The sequence below is a fragment of the Excalfactoria chinensis genome, chromosome 2 (assembly GCF_039878825.1).
Source record: "Excalfactoria chinensis isolate bCotChi1 chromosome 2, bCotChi1.hap2, whole genome shotgun sequence".
Taxonomy (NCBI): domain Eukaryota; kingdom Metazoa; phylum Chordata; class Aves; order Galliformes; family Phasianidae; genus Excalfactoria; species Excalfactoria chinensis.
In genome coordinates, this window is record NC_092826.1 from 133,296,261 (window position 1) to 133,318,857 (window position 22,597).

General features: G+C 38.3%; 1 protein-coding gene across 2 annotated transcripts in view; it reads left to right on the forward strand.

The window, feature by feature from the left end:
* The window catches only part of PTPRN2 (protein tyrosine phosphatase receptor type N2), a 620,737-nt gene that overhangs the window by 388,512 nt on the left and 209,628 nt on the right, over positions 1-22,597 (forward strand). For both annotated transcript variants that reach the window (XM_072328503.1, XM_072328501.1), the window contains exon 12: positions 4,205-4,269. In XM_072328503.1, the coding sequence (XP_072184604.1) occupies positions 4,205-4,269 (65 nt within the window). The remainder of the gene's footprint in view (positions 1-4,204; positions 4,270-22,597) is intronic.

The window sequence follows — 22,597 nt, forward strand, 5'->3', positions numbered from 1 at the left end:
CGCTACCCTGAAACACTCAGTAACACCCTCATCGTGCTCCCTAATAGAGCAAAGCCATTAAGTTGTCCCCATTGTAATTTAGATCACAGAAGAGACTTCCACAGACTCTTTCAGGTTAAAATAACTGGTATACAGAGAGAAGGCAAAATTATTCCACTGTAGCTACGTGCTTAATTATATGGGATACTGCATAAATTGTCAAGTGCAAAGAATTATTCTGATAAATTAAAATACTAATTAAATAGGCTATTGCGGAATTTTGAGAACATTATAGGGCTCTGCTTCTCCAGGTAATTTGCATATCCTTCATCTAGTGAATTTAATTTAAAAGCCTCCTTTTCTGTGTGTTTGGAGGCTCTTTTTGTTTCAGTGGGAGATTAAAAAATGGGATTTAAACTTTGCAAATGGAATTGGTTTTATTTGTTTATTTATTTGAGGGTTTTTTTGCAGTAGCTGTTTTTTCTATCATAGAATGTCTTGGATTCAAGGGATGTTAAAGATCATCCACTTCTAATGCCTCTGCCATTGGCACAGTTGCCACCTATTATATCAGGTTGCCCAGACTCCATCCAGCCTGGCCTTGAGCACCTCCAGGGACGGGACATCCACAGCTTCTCTGGGCAACCAGTGCTATTGCCTCAGTGCGTCACACTGAAGAACATTTATAACATTTTCTAACATATATCTATCGTCTTTAAATTTAGAAGTTCCTAAGTGCTATCTTCCTGCTTAAATAGTCTCTCTCCAGCTTTTCTTTAGGTACTGGAAGGTGTCCCCAAAGCCTTTTTCTACTCCAGCCAGAACAAGTCCCACTCCCTCAACACTTTTTTGTGGGAGAGGAGCTCCAGACCTATGGCCGTCTTCATGGCCCTCTTCTGAACCCTCTCTCTATGTCTTTCTTGTGCTGTGGCTTCTGATCTAGATGCGATACTCCACATGGGGCCTCACAGAGTAGAGGAAGACAATCACCTACCTCACCCTGCTGGCCATCCCTCTTTTGATGCAGCCCAGGATACAGTTGGCCTTCCAGGACTTGCATCAAGCTTTTCATCCACTAGAACTCCCAAGTCCTTTTCCTTATGGCTGCTCCCAGTGAGCTCTCCCAGTCTGTCCCTTATTCACCATATAGTCCATCCTTCAAATCTATACCTCTCCAGTATAGAGATAAGGATATGGTGTGGGACCATGGGCCTTCCAGAACTCCAGGTAGGTGATATCAGTTGGCCTTCCCTTTTTGGCTGTTGCAACCAGTGCATCACAGAAGGACACCAGATTGGACTTTGGCTTTTTGCTGATGACTTTGTGAGTTCTCCATTAGTATTTCAGGACATTAAGCTAAGGCTGAAACAAATCAACTTTGTGTAACATACCACGTTACACAAAATTAGTATTTCTAGTCCATAAACTCTGCATCAGAAATATTATCTCCTGAATATTCCTACTGGAGTGAAAACTAGTAGGTAGCACAGTAAAATACCCTTTAAAATGTTGGCCAGTTTTCAGTGAATATATTTTCCCACCACTTTTTCCTCGTGTAACTATAGCCTATTGACTATGTTTGACATTCTTAATTGCAATTATAGGTAGAAAAAGTTAAGAAGTCATATCATGTTCAGCAGCTTCAAGCAGTTTATTGAAATGTGGTTGATGCTATAGATTTGGCACTGCTGTATTTGACTGAATTTTTGACTTCCCTAAACTGCTTGTGGAGTTCAAGGGTAGTTAAAATATGTTCCTGCTACACACTGGGAGTGAAGATGCTGGAGATGTTTGGCTGGGTCTCTCTCTGCGGTCTGACAGTTCCTGAGCTTCACCCTTTTCAGGTTCTGGTTTGATCAGTAACACAACATGCCTTCATGCCTCTGTTTTGGCAAGGTTTAGGTTAGCACAGCTGTCAGAGCTGTGCTTTTTTAGCCAATATCAAGAGGGAAGAGTGCATTAAGTACACTTTATGTATATATATCTCAAAGCTTCAAAAACTAAAGTCCGCAGGGAACCTATAAAGAGGAGAGGAGGTTGGTCAAATATGTAGCAGTGATTACAAAATTCAGTGATTCAGCAGACCAAATATTTCCTGTTAACTTTTCTTGCAGTATACAAGTATACAGCAGGATTTCGCCTTTTGTTTACTTGTACCTCATTTATTTTACAGCCACTTTGCTGCACAGCTGTATTTGCCCCAAGCTACCAAAGAATAATTTGTTGCAGTTTTTCTGACGGAGGCCATAGGGCTTCCAGTTCTTTTTAATCTTTTAATTTTTATTATTTATTTTTTTTTTTTGCATTTGATAGAAATCTGTCTTTAATGTATGTGCTGAGCATGATTCTATCAATTTGCTAGCAGGGCACATCCAAAAGGGGAAATATCAGTGTGGCGAGTTATCCACCATCCATAAAGCAACACAATCCAGAGGAGTGCATCTCAAGGCTGAAAATCAAGCTTGTTTGCAAAGATTTACTTTTTGGAAATTTAGATATAGTATAACCTATATAAATGTAGCCTCAAATCATGTGATCCCGGCAAACTGACCTTGAGCAGTTCCAATGACTCTGAGTGTAATAGATGCATATATTTGTGAATGTGTTAAAGCATGGTCTAAGTATTATGTATGTGAGTACTGTGTATGTTTTTTAGGCTGTGATCCAACAAATCATGTTTGTGCTGGGGACTCTGTTCTTATCAGCAAACAGCTGGGTCTAAAAGATGGACTGAACTTTCCTCTCTATTTGAATCATGCACAAAATTAATCTCTTGCTGGAGGAAGTCAGAAAAATTTCTCTGTATTAGATTTGCTTAAATTTTTACTTTTTGAGTCTTTGCACATGCAAATACTTACAAAAATAATTCTACATTTTGGATATATGAGGAGAAAATGAGCCCTAATAATACAACTCACCTCTGAAATAAATGTGAGTCATTTGAGTTCTACTTTGGGCAAACTAAATAAAGCATCATCTCACAATAATATTGCTACTATGAACTGTCTGCTATGATGTGGATTGTTCTGAATGTTTCAAAAAGCTGCAATTAAATTGCATTTTTCCAAAATGAAGGAAAACTATATGAATTCTTTTCACCATTTTTCTGTAAATGTATTGTTTACAGTATGTTCTAGCATACTTCTTCTGCTTTCTGGTAGCAGTACTTCCTTCAGCTAACTTAAATTGAGAAGCTGAGTCTATCCCAATTGTCCTTGTAATCAGTGGAAAGAGAGGTGCCTCCTGATGTGTGTAAGCTGTGTGGGATGACTCATAGTATTAAATGTTCATATCTTCCCATTGACTGCAGAGAGAACCTAGATGACTCACTTGGACTAGATAGTCAGTGACTAGACAACTAAGTGAGAGGAGTTTAATAAGGCTGTAAGGTTTCATTTTTATTAATAAATAAAACAGGATGAGTGCCTGGTTTTTGGCCATGAATCCAACTGATATAGTATGCATCTGGATGGTTGACATTTTCCTGATCAAAACACGATGAACTTACTCTATACTCCATCCTCTCCTCCATCCTTACTATATACTCCATCCTCAGCTCTGAATAATCTCATCTTTGTTTAGTTTGGGCAATGGTGGTGCTCAAGTCCATGCACGGGATATTTCTAGGTTATAACTTATTCTCATTTATTACTACTCATATTTTATATGTTTATGCTGTTCTATACATGATTATTTTTGAGTGCTTTTACTGATCCTTAAACTGATAAATAGGAAAAACCTCCATTTTAGAAAGGAAAATATTGTGCACTGCATCCTGATGCTGTGAGATAAACTATTTATCTTTCCTGCTAGGTAAAACTGTAATTTATTCTGAAATGTCTTATATGGTGACAGTGCTGCTACAGTGGCAAGATGCCATGCTGCTCCTTGCTTTAAGAAAGACAGTGCAAAGATTCTACTAAAGAGAACTTCCCAGATACACTGTACATCTATTAAATGTGTGATGTTCTGTATACAAGGGAGCAAGAAGTAGTTTGGTTTTCTTTTTCACAGAAAAGTGAACAATGAATTGTACATTTATGCATTTAAAACACTGAATAGCAGAGTGACTGTCGGGGAAAAATATTCCATAGATGACAAAGGAAGAAACTGTCATGACTTTATTGATGGAAGATAGGAAGAGAGGCTGGTTATACTACATGTGCTGCAAAATTATGCATATTTCAGCTTTCCATAACTCTTTCAATCTTAATTTTCCTTCCAGCCGTGAACAAAGAGAAACTTGAGAAAACAACTGGGCTGAGAATTCTGCAGACTGGTGTGGGGGAGGTGAGTGGCTTGGAGGCATTTTACACTCTCAAAAACATTTTAATTGTTTTGTTTGTTTGTTTGTTTGTTTTGTGAGGGAGGTTCTTTTTTTGTTTGTTTGTTTGGTTGGTTGGTTGGTTTTAATGAAATCCTGGAGCTCATGAGCGTTTGTGAGCTACCAGTCTGGTAGTGCTAAGGGCCTTTTTATGATACAGTTAGATCTGTCAAAATACAATCTGCTGCACAAATAGCACCGTATCCCACAGAGAAAAAATACCATCCTTACAAGGAAAGTGCAGCTGGCTTTAAGAAATGCAGTTTTTTGCTTTGTTGTATCATAGAAAGTAAATCCCCAAAGATAAGCGTAGAAACTGAAGTCATCATGCACAGCGACTGAAGTCATTGCATTATTCCCCTTAGTTTTGATGGAGTACTATCTCATCTAGATCAATGAAATTTTAAATATGGGGTAAAGAGTCTTCAGATGTTGGAGAGAATCTGTCAGTGAATGGCTTGCATATTTTGGATGTAACTTGAAACATAAATAAAACATGTGTTTGTTATTATGGTGATATCACTAAGCAAAAACTCCACTAAGCAGTTCATCATTTATTAATAAAGATGATGCTATCTGCTAAGAACCTTGTATGAACTACAGTTGATTGCTAATTCTCGTGCTAATTTTGTGTACACAGTTATCTTTTTTTTTTTCCCTTTTCATTTAAGTAATTTTGCTAGTGGTGAATAGTCACAGAGCTAGGCAAATACCTGTTTCTAGTGATTACATTATTCTCAATATTAAGAATAATGAATGACTAACTTGTAACATACTGAAGGAATTTAAATTTTTATATATATATATGCTGATTTTCATGGTGTGGTTTTTTTTTTAACATGTCTGGGTTTTATCAACTCATGCCTAAAAACTTACCTTGCCATGAGTTTTGAGGATCTTTGCATAACTTTATTCACATTATTACAAGTCCTGGTCCTGAAGAGGTATCAGCAGTGGTGCTCGGTTTGATTCTCAGGGTCAGAGATGCAGGAATTTGATCTTTGATGAAAGCATAGGTAGCAACATCAGAAAAATGAAAGCCAGCATCTCTCCTTCCCTGACTCTGATTTAACTAGTTGAGATTTTCAAGGGTGTGTAAACTCAAGAGCTGGGAGGGATATCTTATGGGAGGAATAGGTACCTCAGGCTGTGTCCTGACTTCAGGCCGGAGGAAGGCTTGTGTTTGTGCTCTCCCCAGGACTTATTTTCTGGTAAATAACAGAACCAGGACTGGCACACACTGTGGCAACCGCATGCAGTATAACTTTTCAATCAGAATTCAATGGTATTCTGTATGCTGATGAAATGTCTCTATGTATTGTATCCAGTTCCAATAACCGAATGGATTCCAGCTGGCTTCAAGCTCAGCTGGAAAAGCAAACTCTTCAGTTTCTGTTCAGCCCTCTTCTCATCATAAAATAATAATTTATAAGTTAAGTAAGTTGTTATCTTACATGTGGTCAATGGACAAAGAAACCACTTTTGGATATTTGAAATGCAAGTCATTGTCTTCTGTCAAATACACCAATAATCCACATTGTAATAACAAGGTTGCTGTAACTACGGTAGTCTAAGCATGTACTAAAGCCATAGCTTCAAGAAGCTCCTATATGTTTTTAAGGCCAGCTAATAGAACTAGGACAAATGGACAGGTTCTTTTGCTTGAGATCTTATCTGATTCTTGAGCTTGGGTTAGTGAAAGTCATCACTTTTCACTGCAGACCTCACCTCTTGTATATTTGGGCTATCATAATGAAAATGAATGGTGATACTATGTGGCTTGACAAAGACTTTCACAGAAGCTTGTGTTTTATATTCTGCCAAATATGTACTTTGATAGGGCCAAAAAAGTGAAAATGAATCAACCAAAGGGAAGAAGATATTTGAGGCCTAGTATATTCCGAATTATATTTAGGACATAGTGATCAGCAGTGGAAGATCCCAGTGGTTTGGAACATTCAAGTGCTAGAAGAACATTTATTTAGCAGTTTACTCATTGCTTGGGTTATGAATTCTCCCAGCTCTGTATATTCCTGTTTGTGAACCTTTTCAGCCATGATTGTGTACATAATTAGTACAATTCTGCAGTCTCACCTACATGAAAAATAATAGGATGCAGTAACCAAATTGTTTCTTTGTTGACAGAGTATGAAATTTAGTTTATTTCAGGTTAAATCTAACTTTGTTAAGCTGCTTCTGCTGTTTATTCTTGATACACCCTATTATTTAACAGCACCAAAATAACAAAATACATATTTTAACACAATCTTTTGTTGAGTAAGAAGTTCTTTAGCTTCACACTGTAGGAATATGTTTATATGCAATGCTAACTGTTAATCAAAATTATGATGCTCAAAAGTACTTAGAATAAACTTTGGTTTCAGAATTAGAAATGGCCTTTTTGTTTGTACAGTAGGTCAGATTCATGACAAAATTAATGGGTATAAAGTCTTCACTTGCGGGACTGTAAAATGAAAGGAATTGATTTTGTATGGAGAGCTTCATATCTGAAATAGCTCAAGAGAAAAACAGTTGTGATACTGGTGGCAAACAGAACAGCTGTGTAAACAAATGCAGGAACAGTTCTAAAGCTCAGCAATAATTCATGTGTTGTTCTGGACAGTGGAATCTGTTTTAGGCCTGGGTTTGTGATTAACAGGATTTGTGCCACAGTGAGAAACGTGCAGACATCGGGCATTGGGTATAGTGGAAGGAAACTGTCACTTCTGTGCAGAAAAGAAATGCTGCTCTGAATTTCTCATTCTCTCCCCATCCCCCTCCTGCCCTCCCCTTACCCCCCCTCCCTCTCTCAAGAGAAGCATTTCAGAAGCAGCAGCACTAAAGTCACCATCCCTGGAGGTGTTCAAGAACTGTGCAGATGTAGCACTGAGGGATGTGGTTAGTGGTCATGGTGGGAATGGGTTGATGGCTGGACTAGATGATCTTAGTGGTCTTTTCCAGCCTTAAAGATTCTATGATTCTGTGATCATCATACAAAAGATTTACGCAGCCTCAGTGAGTCTTTTTGATACAGCTGAAGTTAGCTTCACTGTGTCAGTTTAGAGTAGGTTCTGGCTCTTCTTCATCTGATTAAAAATGAGTTCCTTATCTGTAGGAAAAGCTGTTAACGTGTCAAAACGTTGGCATAAAAGCTCTGTGCATGCCATTATAAGGTTTGAGTGAAATATATATTTCTATATATTTCTCCTCCCTGGAGATCTTCAGAAGCCATCTGGATCTGGTCCTGGGCAACCTGTTCTGTGTCACCCTGCTTGAGCAGAGGGTGAACCAGATGGACCCAGAGGTCCCTTTCAACCTCACCTAGTCTGTGATTCTATGATAAAGAGCAAATGCTTGGAAATTAGTGTAGGTAAGTAGAGCTTTTAGGTCATAGTGGAACAACGGCCCCTTACTGCTGTTGATTCAAGCTCACTTCAGCATCTAACATTTGCTGGTGGAATATTTGGTGTTCTGGGGATACAGAACTAAGATATCCTGTGTATCACTCTTAAAGAGCAAATTATTTTGTCACCTGTTTCATTTGTAAGATAGCTGCTAAACCAGAAAACCAGAAATAACTGCTGTAGAGAAAAACAGGCCTGATAAAGAAATACTGCAGATGTGTGCATTGCTGTAGTACCAACTAACTATGTCATAGTATTTGCCAAGACATTTATTTTCTATTTGGAGCTTACCAACACCTGTGACAACCCTGGAACTCCTAAATGGTAGCCCCGCAAGGTTTGAGTCATTGTCGCGTGTGATGTTTATGCTTCATGAATTCATCATGAGATTTTCACACTTTCCTGGTTATTCAGATAGGATGAAGCTGACTTTAAAGTATTTTCTTTAGATCTTCCCCCAACAGAGTAAATCTCTGCAACCCTAAGTTCATCTTCAGGTGTTCAACAACCTCCTACAGTTAGCGTATGTAAGAGTGTGAATGTAAATGTTGTTGTATGCATGTGTATACAACACCACAAGAGGCACAGTACTGGTAAAAAAGAAATAAACCACAGGGGCTATAACTCCATTCTCCTATTTCTCTCCCAACTTGGAATCACAGAATCATTCAAATTGGAAGGAACCCTTAAAGGTTATCTAGTCCAATCCATGTGCAATGAACAGTGACACCTACAGCATGATCACATTGCTAAGGACCCCATCCATCCAGGACTTGAATATCTCTCTCCAGGGACTGGGCATCTAACTTGATGTGTAGCACTATGTTTTGCAGAAATAGGAATTGAGCTCATTCTTCTGCATGGCTAAGAATCCCTACAAGATCTCAGGGAGATCATTTGGTTCATGATCACATGGATGGAGAACTTTACCAGAGTGCAGGAATCTGCTTGATTCTTACTGAGCTCAGAGTTCATCCGCATTGGGGTTCCCAGTCCTTTGCTGACATAACTTGACTGGATAACCTGGAATTACTTCCAAATCCTTCCAGAATTTAACTACTTCTCTCTCTTTAGGTGCTTTTAAACAATCACAAAAGAGTAGTACTTTTCAGTTTGATGCCACTCCAAGTTTGACTGTGACCAGGCCAGTTCCAGCTCAAGAAAGTTTCAAGCAATGTTTCAAGAGCATAGACCAAAAGCTGCTTAAGACTTCTTTTGGCTGAAATTGGTTTTTCAAGACAATTTCAAAACAACAAGTCAGGCTTTCCAATGGCTCAAGAAAGTGTAATAATTGAAATAAGTTTACTGGGTTAGGAGTCTGGGATTTGAATAATAAATCCTTTGAATTAAGACCCAAAATAAACTAAGGAAATAACACTGTCTCTGTTTTGAACTGGTAAAACAGGACCCACCCTGTAATACGTTATTTTAACTGAACACAAAATGCACTCATCACTGGAATTAAAAAAGTCTTCGTAGAATACAAAGTCACATAAAGTCACGTTACTTCATTGAATAAAAGCACTCTGTACATGAAAACTTTGCTTTATGACATGTAACTTTAAGGCTATACAGACAAATGGGGAAAAATAATAATTAAATGAAAAAATTTAAGGCGTACTATCTTAGGAATATTCTTGGTGAATAGACAGGAAGAGTTACTTTATTCTTCAGCCCTCCCCAATTATAGATTCTCTGTCACCCGTAAAAAGTCATAGATTACGTATTAAATAGAATGTTAATAATAATATGCACTTTTTATGGAGCCTTACTGACAGTGAATAATATTTCTATTGCAGTTTATTCAATATACATGTGTAGTAAAATGATACTAATCAGAAGTTGATCATAAAGCTGCATTTAAAAATAATGCTTCAGGGTCATTAAGGAATAATGATAAACAGAACATTAAATTTCTCCAAAGAGAACGATGGAGATCTGTGGCTTGTTTATTAAGATCTTCTATGTTTTTGCAAAATGCATTTTAACTAATATTTGGAGATAATGTTAATGCTATTTATTAACTATTCATTAGGTACATAGCCCACTAGAGGGCTGCTTTTCAAACAAATTGCATCCCGAGTGTTAATAAACAGCAAAATAAAAAAATAATTAAAAAAAAGCATCACATATAAACATGCATCAAATATATATATATTATCATTATTTTGTTGTATGCCTTCTGTAACTTCATGATGTATGCAGAGCACTCTCAAACAGTATAAATCATGGCTCTAACTCTGCAAACATTCATCATGTGCTTAGCTGTGGGTATATAGTCAGACTTCCCTTCTACTCTACTAGTAATTTGAAATAGATGCCTATATGCCACTGAGACTGTCTGCTGTCACGTATCACACCAACTCCGGCTGTGGAGTGGCAAAATTCCAATGTTTATCCCTTGTATTTGGTTTGAATATTGCATAGCAAAGGTATTTTGACATCTGAGTGACAGGTCACAGCTTCAGTTTGGAAATCAGGTGTCAGTAGTAATTTCTTTCCTTGTGCTCTGATTGTGACAACGCCCTCCACCTTCTTTGCAAATTTGCAAAGAACACGACAAGAAAATGAGGAGATTATAATGTTAAGAAAAATATAACAAACCCGATTTTCAGAGACAACTCTCGGTGTATATTGATTTATGTTTTCCTCCTGAAATACTGTAAAAAGCACAAGTATTCAAGTGTCATGTTGGTTCATGAATTCCTTTACAGTAGCACTATGTGATTTAAAGGAGCAGAAGTGCCAAGTGATGTGACAGTTGCTATGGCAACTGCAGCAATTCAATTTTTATTCAGTATCATGTAAAATGAAACAAGATCCTGTTTGCCTTGTGGCTTCAGGAACTTATACATCCTACCAGTGTCATTTCTTTTTGTTTCTTTTAATAGTTTCCTTTAAAAAAAAATAGCATGTTTGTTTTAAGGGTTTGTCTAGTTTTTAGGCCATGTCACACCACCGTTTTTAAAGCAGGGTGTTCCTTAAAAACCATTACAGAAAAGAGATTTAGATGCTAGCACTGAATACATGAGCAAACTGCAGAGTTATTCTGCTTAAAAATCAATGTTATTATCAACCCTATGATTTGATAGCCTGCATTTGATGTATTCATAAAGAATAGATGTAAGATCTTTACATAGAAAGCCGTGCTTGTTTGTAGTAGATATCTTATTGAGTCATGAAATACAGCATCCTCCCCCTACCAGCAACTGGTTCCTTGTGACTCCATGGGAAAAAAAATAGTCATTGTTGTGATGGGATGGCTGGAGGAGCTGCACATGAAGGTGGAATTCTGCTTGGCTGTCTGAGGTTTGGATGTTAGACGTAATCAGGTATTTTGGGAAGGGAGATTCTGCCTCCTCTCAAGGCTGGTGCTAGATCTGGACAGGAACACGTGAACATTGAGCAGTCTCAAACAGAGATTTTGTAATTTGCATCATGGAAGAGGTGGTGGATCCCATTTCCTCACCATCTCTCTAGCAATCCTAGAGAGTGGGCAGTCCTAGAGGGCAGCAAAACTCCACTCCAAGTCCAAAGCCTAAGTAAGCTCCAAGCATTAAATCATGTTTTCATTAGTATTAAAGTTTGAATTGCAGTTATCGACACAGACTTCTTTTTCTATCTGGACTCTAGAATCAGAGCCATTTACTATGTTTTCTCTTAGTACCAGGCTGTAAAACTTAAGATCTGATCTGCTTTCTGTGAAGACTGAAGCTCGGTAGCACATTCTCATTCATTCTTCCCATCCCTCCTTTACTTTGTGTCTGTTGCTACGTTTCCACCCTTAGAGGCAATGTTGCTGTACTGTTGCTTTGCATGCATCAGCATCCTTCAGAATGCAAAGCTTTACATATTGCACATATGAAATAAATTGTAATCAGAATATTTTTGAAGAGGTCCTAAATTTAAGAATAAGGCATCCTATTATATCACTTCTGTAAAAACTAGGTTCTGTTTTTATTTTTTCTTGTATTACTAAGGTGTTTGGTTTTTTTTTTCTGATGAAATAGCCTAAAGATTTAGTTAGACGGATGTTTGTGTTGCTTTGAATAAGCATAAGTTTTGGCTTTTTTGCATTTTGGCAGTTATCAAAGTGGATTGTTGTGGTTTATTTTCTTAGTGTTGCAAATTCACTAAACCCAGAGCTTCTGTAGAAGCATTAAGCAGTGTAGTGGCTCAAGAGCTGAAGAACATCACAGGTCTTTTTGTTTTCACTGTGGCACAATCTCTCACTGGCATTGCTGGCCATTAGGCACAGGCATTGAGGAGATAACCAACCCTTTATTGCTCTATTCTGCATCTGTAGCAAGATGCCCCCATTAGTGATAGATTGTATGTGCCTATGTACTGCCCACCAAGACCCGGACTGATAGGGTGTGAGCACAGCATTTTGGCATACAAGAAAACAACTTCTGGGTCAGCATGACTGCTTTTAGCACAATGAATAGATCTATGATAGAGCCATTTTTTTTTCAATGTGAGCTGCAGATATCAAGTGCTTGAGAATCAGAACTTGTGACAAGGAAAAAGGACGTGATTCTGCTCCGCGGAAAAATGACCTGTTCCATTAATGCCTGAGGGTCACTGTGGCTGGCAACAGTTCAGAGTGCACTTTGCTCAGCAAAAGGGTGTCATTTTGTGAACTATTTCCTTCTCCAGCTCTTTACCTTTTGCAGGTAGAGCAACGGCTTCATTTTACAAACATCAGTGCTGTTTTTATGATCCCAATTTCACTTGATTGTTTATCTGTTAATTTACAGATCTTTACTGAGTGAATGCAAACAAATCCTGGTCTTCAAAGCACTGCTAATGCACAATGTTCAAATTTTAATTTGCAGTCTATTTTAGATTATGGTGATGAAAAACAATATTTAATCCCTTGTTAACACATGAATAAGCGGAAACTGTCATTTCCCACCAAACAATAACGGGATTATCTCAAGAACTGTCAGTTTATGTGAAAACATTATGTTGCCCAAATTTTCATAAAAATTAGCAATGGGTAATATTCAAGATCAGAGCAATGGAAAGGGGGAAATCTGCATTCATGGTAATAAATATTCATATTTGTCTGCTCAGGAGATGAAAATCTAATCAAGGGGCTATTGATGCGCTGGCTTTTTTTTTTTCTTGCTTTTTTTTTTTTTTTTTTTTTAACCAAGATGTTTCATCTAAATTGGGTTTGATATGGAAATTAGTCTCACTCCAAGTCCTCCAGGCCATGAGCATGCTGGGATAATACTGGAGGTGTCCGGCGCGTCAGATGTTGCTGCTGGCGTCTGCTTTTACAGACAACAAACACAATAAAATGAAATAAAAAACTGACAACATCTCAAGGGTCAACCTCCCAGCGGCTTAGGGTGGTGGGTTGGTTTTTTCCCCTTAAACAGTTTAATTTTATCCCACTTAAATCCTCAGTACTGCAGGGTTAAAACTGTGGGCTTTTTTTTTTTTTTTTTTTTTTTTTCTTGCTTTTGTTGACAATTACCATAAATCAGAAGACGCTCTGCATGGAGCTTAATGAAATATGTATGATCTAAAAATGGGAAGAAGATAAGTGCGGTATGTTGCTGTAGGGTTCTGCGTGCATATCTATGTATCTGTGCGCTCATATGCACCACCTGAAGAGCTCACCCTTCTGTCTATTTTGAGTGTTCTGCACTAAATGGGAGAGTCCAGCAATTAACAGCTGGAGAACAAAATAGGCTCCTTACAGTAAAAAATATATCACATGAATAAGATGTATTACAGTTTACCCCAAAAGTGAAAAAGACCAGTGCTCTCTCTATCAGCTAATATATTCATTTATCATACTTTTCTGTTAAAATGTTCATTAAAACTTATTTCTTGATACTGTTGTTTTTGTCTACACTAGTGCTAAAACATTCTCGTCCAGTATTGCCTCCAAACATCAGTGTTCTTCTTCACATACTTCTTTCTGCTTTTACTGTTATTCTGTGAGTACAGATGGTGTTTTCCAGTGGTCTGAACAAGGAAACTCAGTAGCTGTATGTAGTCTGTTGTCCTTCCTTGAATTTTCAGGGATTTTTATGACCTAGCTTTTAAATGAAATGTATTGCTAAATTCCTGATCTTCCAAATAACTGCACCTATGTGAGCACATCCTTTAGTAGGAGGGTGTTTTATCTTAGGTCTACCAAGCAGAGTTGTGGGCACTCCTGGACACTGGTATTATCTTCTAGCTAATGATCACTCACTGTGTACACACAGGTAAGGGATGACACTGTCCTTTTCAAACTCCAGATACCATCAGTAAGTTTATTTAACTCCTGGAGACTCTGTCCTACACAAGGTATGTTTTTTTTAGATTTCGACCTGGACAACAGTCATCAACTGCATTCAGTTGTATTGCCTGAAGCAGAAGAGAGCGGAAAGGAGACATAAGCAGGGACTGCTCTGAAAGAAAGGATATGCTTTCTGACCAAGGATGTAGAACAGAAAGCATACAGATATTACTTGTTGAGGAGGTTGCATCCTTTCATCATCAAATCTATACCAAATAGAAATAAGGAAATATACCTTGTACTATTTTAGTATTCCAGTAAATGTGCAATAAATCATTGATAGGTAAGTATAAACAGCCTGTAGAGATTGGTTTGCATGTATTGGCAGACCTGATATCTTTTACTGTACAATCTGTGCTGGCATCTTTGTCCAAGATGTTTTTCAGAGACTTTATCTTCCTACTCAACTCCTTTGCCAAGCTTAAAAAGAAAAAAAGAGAAAAAAGCATGTGGCATATATAGCTGAGAGTTTTTTGATACAGGATCTTGCACTCAGGTGCTGGATACTGCAAGGTAGTTTGATATTTCATGAGAAATCCTGAAAGAAAGACACCCTCATTATTTATTGCTGCATGCATTAACAAGACGTGGGTCTGAGATTATTTAAGTTCCCTTCTGTCACCCATTTGACCAGAGTGGTGCTCAAACCAGAGCTATCTGTTTTTCTCTTTGCCTTTCCCCAAAACATTAAATTGGCTCTGTTAAGCTACTGTTGTCTTCTAACACAGACAGTCTGCACTACAATGATTCAAGTTCTTTATTCACTTCACCTACTTATAGGCATTGCTACTAGTTTTAATGCAAAAAAACAAAACAAAACAAAACAAAACCATATGCTTAATTATGGAAAGAACTGGGAACGCTTCATATGCAACAAGTAACTTTAGGTACTGTAGATGCATATTCAGGGTAAAAGGTCTAATCAATTATAGTGGCTTCTACTAAAGCTTGTCTCCAATAGAGACGACGATGATGGTGTGCTGATTAGAAAAATATTAAGCAACAATACATCTCAATGTAGCATCTGGAGAAAAGCAATACAGTGCTACTTGTAAGCAATATATACAACATTGAGTACACACACCAATAACCTCTACAACCTATTGTAGCTACTTAAGGTGCTTTGAAGTGAGTACAGACCTCCACGATCAAAGGAGAAACATCAGGTTCTCCACAGCCTTCAGCTAGGGATGCAGATCCATTTTTTTAAGCTGCTACTTCATACTGACTATTGAAGTAGCATGGGCAGTTTAAAGATGGATGCTCTGATTTTCCCCACAAAAATACCATGCATACAAATTTCATTCTGTACTAAACTGATATTTCTCTGGAAATAAATAAATAAATAAATCTGAGTTGCTTTGATTCAGAGGGACATTACAATAATGCTTTCAAAGCAGGACTGGGATCACACTGGGTATGTTCCCATCCACAGACTGAAAGGAAATCCCTGCCTTTGAGCAATCACAGGGAATCGCTCAAAAAGTCAAGTGTAGAAAAGAAAGGGAATAAACATTGTCACTCTTCTTATTTTAGAAATAATTATCTGAGTTATAAAGATATGAAGTGAAATTGCCCAAAGTTGAAAACAAGTCTGTGAGAAATACCAAAGCCCAATCCAGTGCCTAAGCGAGACACCTACCTTCCCTGGCCATTAGTATGCAATTCCAGGAACATCAGGAAGAAAGCTTATCTTCATACTTGACTTAACAAAATGTTTTAATAATCCTAGCTGCGAAGTGCTAGGAGCTGATCTTTGATTTTACAATAAGAGACAAAGTGGCTGAGGTACAGTATGCTATGTAAATTATATGCAAAGTGTATTGGTATGCAAATTTTGAATGCTAAAAGGAAAATCAGTCTTCTTTAAACCGGAGGGTTCTTTGACTATTGAAGCCAAAATCTTTGTTAAAAAACAAATTGGTAGGATTTAATTACATTTTTAAACATATTTGTATCTTAATGCAAAAGAATTTCAAATCTTTTCTAAACATTCTCAGTTTCTTTGCTGATACCACATGTCCCTGCTTGAGCAGTGGGGTTGAGCCAGATGACCTCCAGTAGTCCCTTCCAATATTAACCATGCTGTTATTCCTTGATTCTGGAAAGAAAGCTAAAAATGATAGAAGTCTGCTGGATAACTAAGATCTGAAGATGGTACCAAAAAAAACCCAAACAACCAAACAACAACAACAACAAAAACTTATTAATATGTAAAATTTTGAACAGTTAATATATGTCTTTAATGTATGGGCTGGAATAGGCGATGTTGCTATAGCATGGCGAGATACAATGAAATGTCTCTCTGGCTTCCCAATTACAGAATGGAGCTATTAAGCATATTTTGTTATCTGAGACAAGGGAAATAGAAGAATAGTAGCTGTGGCTGCTGTCTTTTCTCTATTTTGTTTTTGTTTTGTTTTTTGTTTTGTTTTGCTTTGAACTTCAGTTTTATGCCAGACTAATAGCCTATAGCAGTGGTCTGGGGAAATGAAACTTCTGCTAAGAATTGGGAATATGTGGAAAACAACGTGTGAAATCCTGATTTGACAGGGATGAACTGGTGAGGGCACAGAGACATTTTGTGAGATGAAGCCATATTTGTTCCCAGTGTGTCTAGAAAAAAACCCTATAACTACAAAAGTGGCAAAAGATCCCACTCAGGAGACAATACACAGACATCCTCGTTATAACGGTCAGTGAATGAAGGAAGTGTGGAGTCTATTCTGCCTTTTTCAATTACTGGCAGATTATATTAATTTATGGGAGCGGATTGATGTGTGTGTTGTGCTCTGGGGTGATTATCCTTGCGAGACTGTAAGTTCAACAGTTGTCAGGCAATTTGGAGCTGCAGACTGGCAATTTTCGTAATTGAATCTCAGGAAATAAACAAAATATGGCAACTTGATACATTTTAAGCAATTAAATTTCTGGTTTATCCTGGGGTCTCCCAGATTTGCTCAGACAAATTTTCTCACTGATTGGTAATGTGAATAACATCCAGAAAATGGGGAAGGCAGCCACCTTTACGTATACAATAGCACAGTGATGTATTGTATTGGAACCTAGCCTTGACTTAAAAGATGGTCTTAGAAACATGCCATCAGACCATGCATCAGGAGAGCAGACTTAGAAAAAACTTTATCAGCTATGGTTTTTCTGGCTCAGGGGATGTGATACAATGGTTATTTGCAATACAGTGGTTTTGTTCTCCTGCTCAACTCATTCAGGCTGTAAAATTTTCTGAGCAAGATCTCTTGTTGCTTGTCCAATGTCCACTATCTTTATTATTAATTACTATTATGTTTTAGCTCCATGCTAGGCTGGTTCCTCTCATGCTAAAAACTTAATGAATAAGTAAATAAATACATAAGACTTTGCTGGGTCATTTTCCTGAGTAGGCAAATGATTAATGCAAGCTCTTTATTTGGTACAATCCCGTTCATTTGCAGAAACAGTTCTCCATATCTGTTTCACAGGGCATTGGAAGACACGCAATTGCAGGTACCAGTTTCCAGGCTCTCAGTTCACAAGAGTAGCTCTGACTTTTTCCAGAGCCTTGAAAACAGCATAACTGTGAGCCAAGAGTGGCTTGCAGATTCCAACACTTCCCTGTTCCAGTAAGATGTGTACCCATTAATTAGGAAAGTCTATTAGTGGCTATCCTTATCTCCCCAACTTAGTTGTACAGACATTTAACTGAATCATCTATGATTGGAGTGTAGTCAACTGAGCTTTGTAATCAGCAAAGTCCAGCTATGATTGGAATTGTCTTCTGTCTCCCACTAGTGATTACAGGGAAAGCCAAAGGCTTGAGTTGAATACTTAAGGGGGATTTAGTTTAAAAGCTAAGATTTAGTAGGTTGGATCTCCACTACATCTGAGGTGTCAGAATGATTCTGGCATATAAATAACAAGTTCAAGTTGGCATATCAGAATTTGCCTGTGATCTGTAGTGTTGTTTGAAGATGTGAATGGTACAAGTCATGTTCACCTGTCTCCATATTGGTTTGATGATCCCATTGAGGTGATTCCTTGGAAAAAAGTTGAAAGGGCCCCATTGGGCAATGTATTTCCCTGGGAGACAGAGATGAGACTTTGAATATGAGGGAAGATGAAAACTGACTTAAGTCTGCACCATGTTATTTTGAACCAGGCTGGATCTTGATGCCCCAAGATCTTGTTACCCTTAACTTACCTTCACAGGCAACACTGTGAGACTCTCTGGCCCATGTGGTGGATATGGAAACATAGAATTCTATGTGGTAAATATTCATATAATCATAGAATTTTTAGTGTTGGAAAAGACCTTTAAGGACATATAGTCCAACCATCCACCTACCAGCAACTCTGCCCACTAAACCATGTCACTAAGTACTACACCTGCACGTTTCTTAACCTCCAGGGATGATGACACATATACCTCCCTGGGCAGCCTGTTTCAGTGCTCAACCACTTTCTGGCACAACTTGATAATCTACATCAGATTTGTAGCTGATTCCACTTCTAGTAACCTGAAGCTCTCTCTTTACAGGCAACAAATTGCCAAATAATAACTTATGAAATACAAAGACAATAAGGATATCATTCCTTTTTTTGCTGGTGTTGAAGAATGGCTTGAAGGCAGCCATGCTGACAGGGCACTTTGCAAAAAAAGCAGGATGTGTCTGCTGTAACTAGAGAATGCTTCCTTCTTTTCTTTTCCTTTTTACTTTTTGTTAAAGATGTATGACATCCCAGTCAGCACAGCTTGCAGTATGTCTTTGTTTTACAAATTAGTAAAACAAAACACGCTCTTTCTCAATATAGTTGTTGGGCAGTTTGTTGCATCAAACTGAGAGCAATGTATGGCATGGGAAGTGCCCTGGCTGATAGCAGCAAAGGAGATGTGTGACTAGGTTACAAGAATACTTGTGTCACTTTTAGTGTATGAGAACAACTCTGTTTCTATTCAGGTAGCATAGAAACCCCTGGTGTGTCCCCTAACCTCAAAGCTAACTCACAAGAAAATATGATAATGTTGTCATCTCTTATTTTGTTCTTTCTTTCATTCATACAGCCGTCAGTCTGTACCTGTTGGTAGATGCTGCTCTCTCCGTATAAACTCACAGACATAGAGAAGCCAGCACTGGGCTCTGCTCACACCAAACGCAAAACCTCACACTTTTGAATGGGAAGTTGTAGATCCATTAGGTTATCTGGATTGGCCAGAAGAGGGAGACAACTCACATACATTGTAAAAAATCATAAATTTAGAACAGCAAAATGGGTTTGAATATCTCTGAATTCCTTTTAAAGAGTTTTCTGGAGACAGCCTCATTTTCCGGGGCATGGAATAACATTAAGATTTGTTACACAAGACAAAGCAATTCTGTTTGCTAAAATAGTTTGTGGAGACACTTGGGTAAAAAACCATCAAACATCATTTTCTGTGAGCTGTTCCCATGTAATTCTTCAGAGTGGAGACATTTTTTCTTCCCCTCTCTTTTAACTTGATTTGGTTTTCTATTATTTTATTTATTCATTTCCTTTTATTCAGAACAGGTGAGGCTATATTTCCTCAAAAACTGTTAACTGATTTGGCTTTTTATTTCACATTAACCTAATAAACCAAAACCAGGGAAAGTGTTGCTCAAATGGAATTGAATCTTGAGTTTTTCTCAAACTCATAACTGCAATAGTGTGAAAGACAGTAAAAAAAAATATATTAAAAAACTGTGAAAGAGTGATTCTGCTCATTTATGCCGGTATATATCTGTTCCTTATTCATTTTCAGAGTAGGTTCCAGTCATCTGATGCTTCACATCTTCTAAAGTATACAAAAATAAATTATGCAGAGATCTCAGGATTCCAGTGTGCAGCATTATGACATATGGAGTAAGCGAATCCATTGAAAAAGCAACAAATGTACTTCAGTGATAGCCTTTGTTTGGGTTTTATCAACAAGTGTGTAGATTTTGTCTGTCTAAACACAATACAGTCAGCATTTTTTCCTGTAAAATCAGTCAAAACAGAGACTTCTGTGTGATCACTTTGACTGAGGGATGGTTTTGTGCTGGTGGTGATGGAGGGAATCACTTCTCTCTCATAATTTCCAGTCAGCCAATGCACAGGTCTTGTTGGGAGTCACCTAGCAACTGTTTGCTGCCATTAGCAAAAGTGATTAGTTACTAGCCCATGACTTCACAGGTTACAGTCTGTGCAATTATATCCAAGCATCTCCTCCATGAGGACAGGCTGAGAGAGCTGGGGCACCTCAGCCTGGAGAAGAGAAGACTCTGAGGAGACCTCTTAGCAGCCTTCCAGTACCTGAAGGGCACCTACAGGAAAGCTGGGAAGGGACTTTTTATAAGGGCATATAGCAACAGGATGAGGGCAAAAGGTTTTCAACTGGATGAGGTTAGATTTAGACTAGATATTAAAAAGAAATTCTTTACTGGGAGGGTGGTGAGACACTGGCACAGGTTACTCAGTGAAGTTGTGAATGCCTCCTCCCTGGAAGCATTCATGGCCAGGCTGGATGGGGCTATGAGCATCCTAGTCTAGAGGGAGGTGTCCCTGCCTACAGCAGGGGCTGGGAACTAGATGATCTTAAAGATCCCTTCCAACCCAAACCATTCTTTGATTCTATGATATAGCATTTGATTTCTCCTGCAAACCCCTTCTCATGCAGAAGTGTCTATCAAGTCAGATCATAACTAGCGCTTATCTCTCCAGCAAGCAGTAAGTATTTCCTTTCTCCCACCCACCTTTCCTGTGATATTTTATGTCTTCCAGATGATTGCTGTAAGTTAAATGCATTACCAAGAGAAAATAATGAAATCTCAAAAGGATATCAGTATAGTTTTCTGCAACATTGTTAATACTTTAAATTTTAACTGGGAATTGCATAAGAAATGACTGTTAATATCTCGAAGAATTTATCTCCAATGTCATACAAGGTCCCAGCAAAAGGAGAGACCTCTCAGATTCAGCTGTGTCGAGACTAGCTGTTCTGTTTGCAAAGATCCTTTAGCTCTGACCATAATGTTTTTGCCTAATACCTGACAAATACTCTCTCTTCTGCATGATGGCTTTCTGAAATCTGGAGGAGTTCATTCCCTACCCTGGCAGGAAAAGCAAACATTTGTACTGCCCAGTGAACCAGATATCCATCAGATGTGCAGCATTTGGCACACCCATGGGTCACCCATCACTCACCAGAGGGTCCAGAGCATCTCTGGCAGCTCACAGTGAGCTGTCAGCTCTGCTTTTATCTTCCTGCACACCAAACAACTGTGACTATAATGCCCTTCCTTGACTGCGTGCAAGGATGTTCCTGAGAGGTACGGTCAAATTTTCTCACAGTGCTGTTGTATTTCACAGCTTTTTGGCTCCAGAAAGAATCTAGAGAATCAACCATAAAATTATGCAAATGTTGGCTGAAGGGAGCAGGAGTCACCTCATCCCATCTCCTGCTCAAAGAGGGCAGCTGCCAACACTGAGTCAAGCAATTTTATATTCTGAGTAGGCGACTTGAGGTTCAGTGTTAGGAAACAAGTACTAATCTCTGAAGGTAGAAGAAAAAGAGTTCTCTTAACCTGCAAGGAATCATCATCTATCTTCAGACGTTCCTAGTCCTAACTTACTTGAGCATACTTGCACTATGCTCTTTCTGAGGACTCATTTTCTATGCTCTTAATTTTTTGCTGACCGCTTGTAATCTTTAAGTGTTCCCAGGACAACAATCCTGACTTTGGCATTGCTGTCATCTGGCACATGATAAATACTATTGAGTTCTCTTTCCTTTCTTCACCTGCTCAAAGACCGTACTCAAAACTATACATCAAAGGCGCTGCAATAAAAATATCTGCCACAGATGTCTTTGGGGTGATGACCAACAATGATCACATAAAGCATCCTTTCCATCCCTAACTGGCTGAGGTGGTGGTGGTCCCATATTCACACACAGGTGAGTAATGCCTATCATTTTTATGGCTATCTTACTTTGTGAACTGGCGGGTGCAAGACAGCCTTGGTAAACAAAGTTCCGTTCAGCTATTTTCCCTCTAACAATTGCCAGGGGCTTCAGATGAGTGTGTTATAGTCTTATTTGGCCCTAGTGAAACTTTCAGAATTGACTGGAATCATTATGGACACTGTTGCTACCAAAGCTCATTCCCCCGTGCCCCCCACCAGCTCTGGAGAAGCACGCACTGATTTGAAATACAGTGAAATCAGCACTTTATTGTTTTGAAGTAGGTGCCACACAAATTCATTAGGATTATTAGGATTAGGATCTGAGATAAAACACAGATAGTAGGAAGTCTTCTATGTCCTTCTGTGTCTGTGTACAAGGAAAAGGTGAGGGAAATTGGAAACTTTCTCTTATTACCCCATTCCCTTGGGTTCACTTTTCTGGCATAACTCCAAGACAGAAATGCCACTGGGCAAGTCTGCCAAAGGAAAAAGCACAGCCTTGCTCACCACAATAGAATTCAGCAGAGCTGGCCCCATTGGAAGGCATCAGTGGCACTGAGGATAATGTAAACTGATAAAGTGATAAGTGTAGAAAATATTTTTCCATAGTGAACTTAAAGATAAATT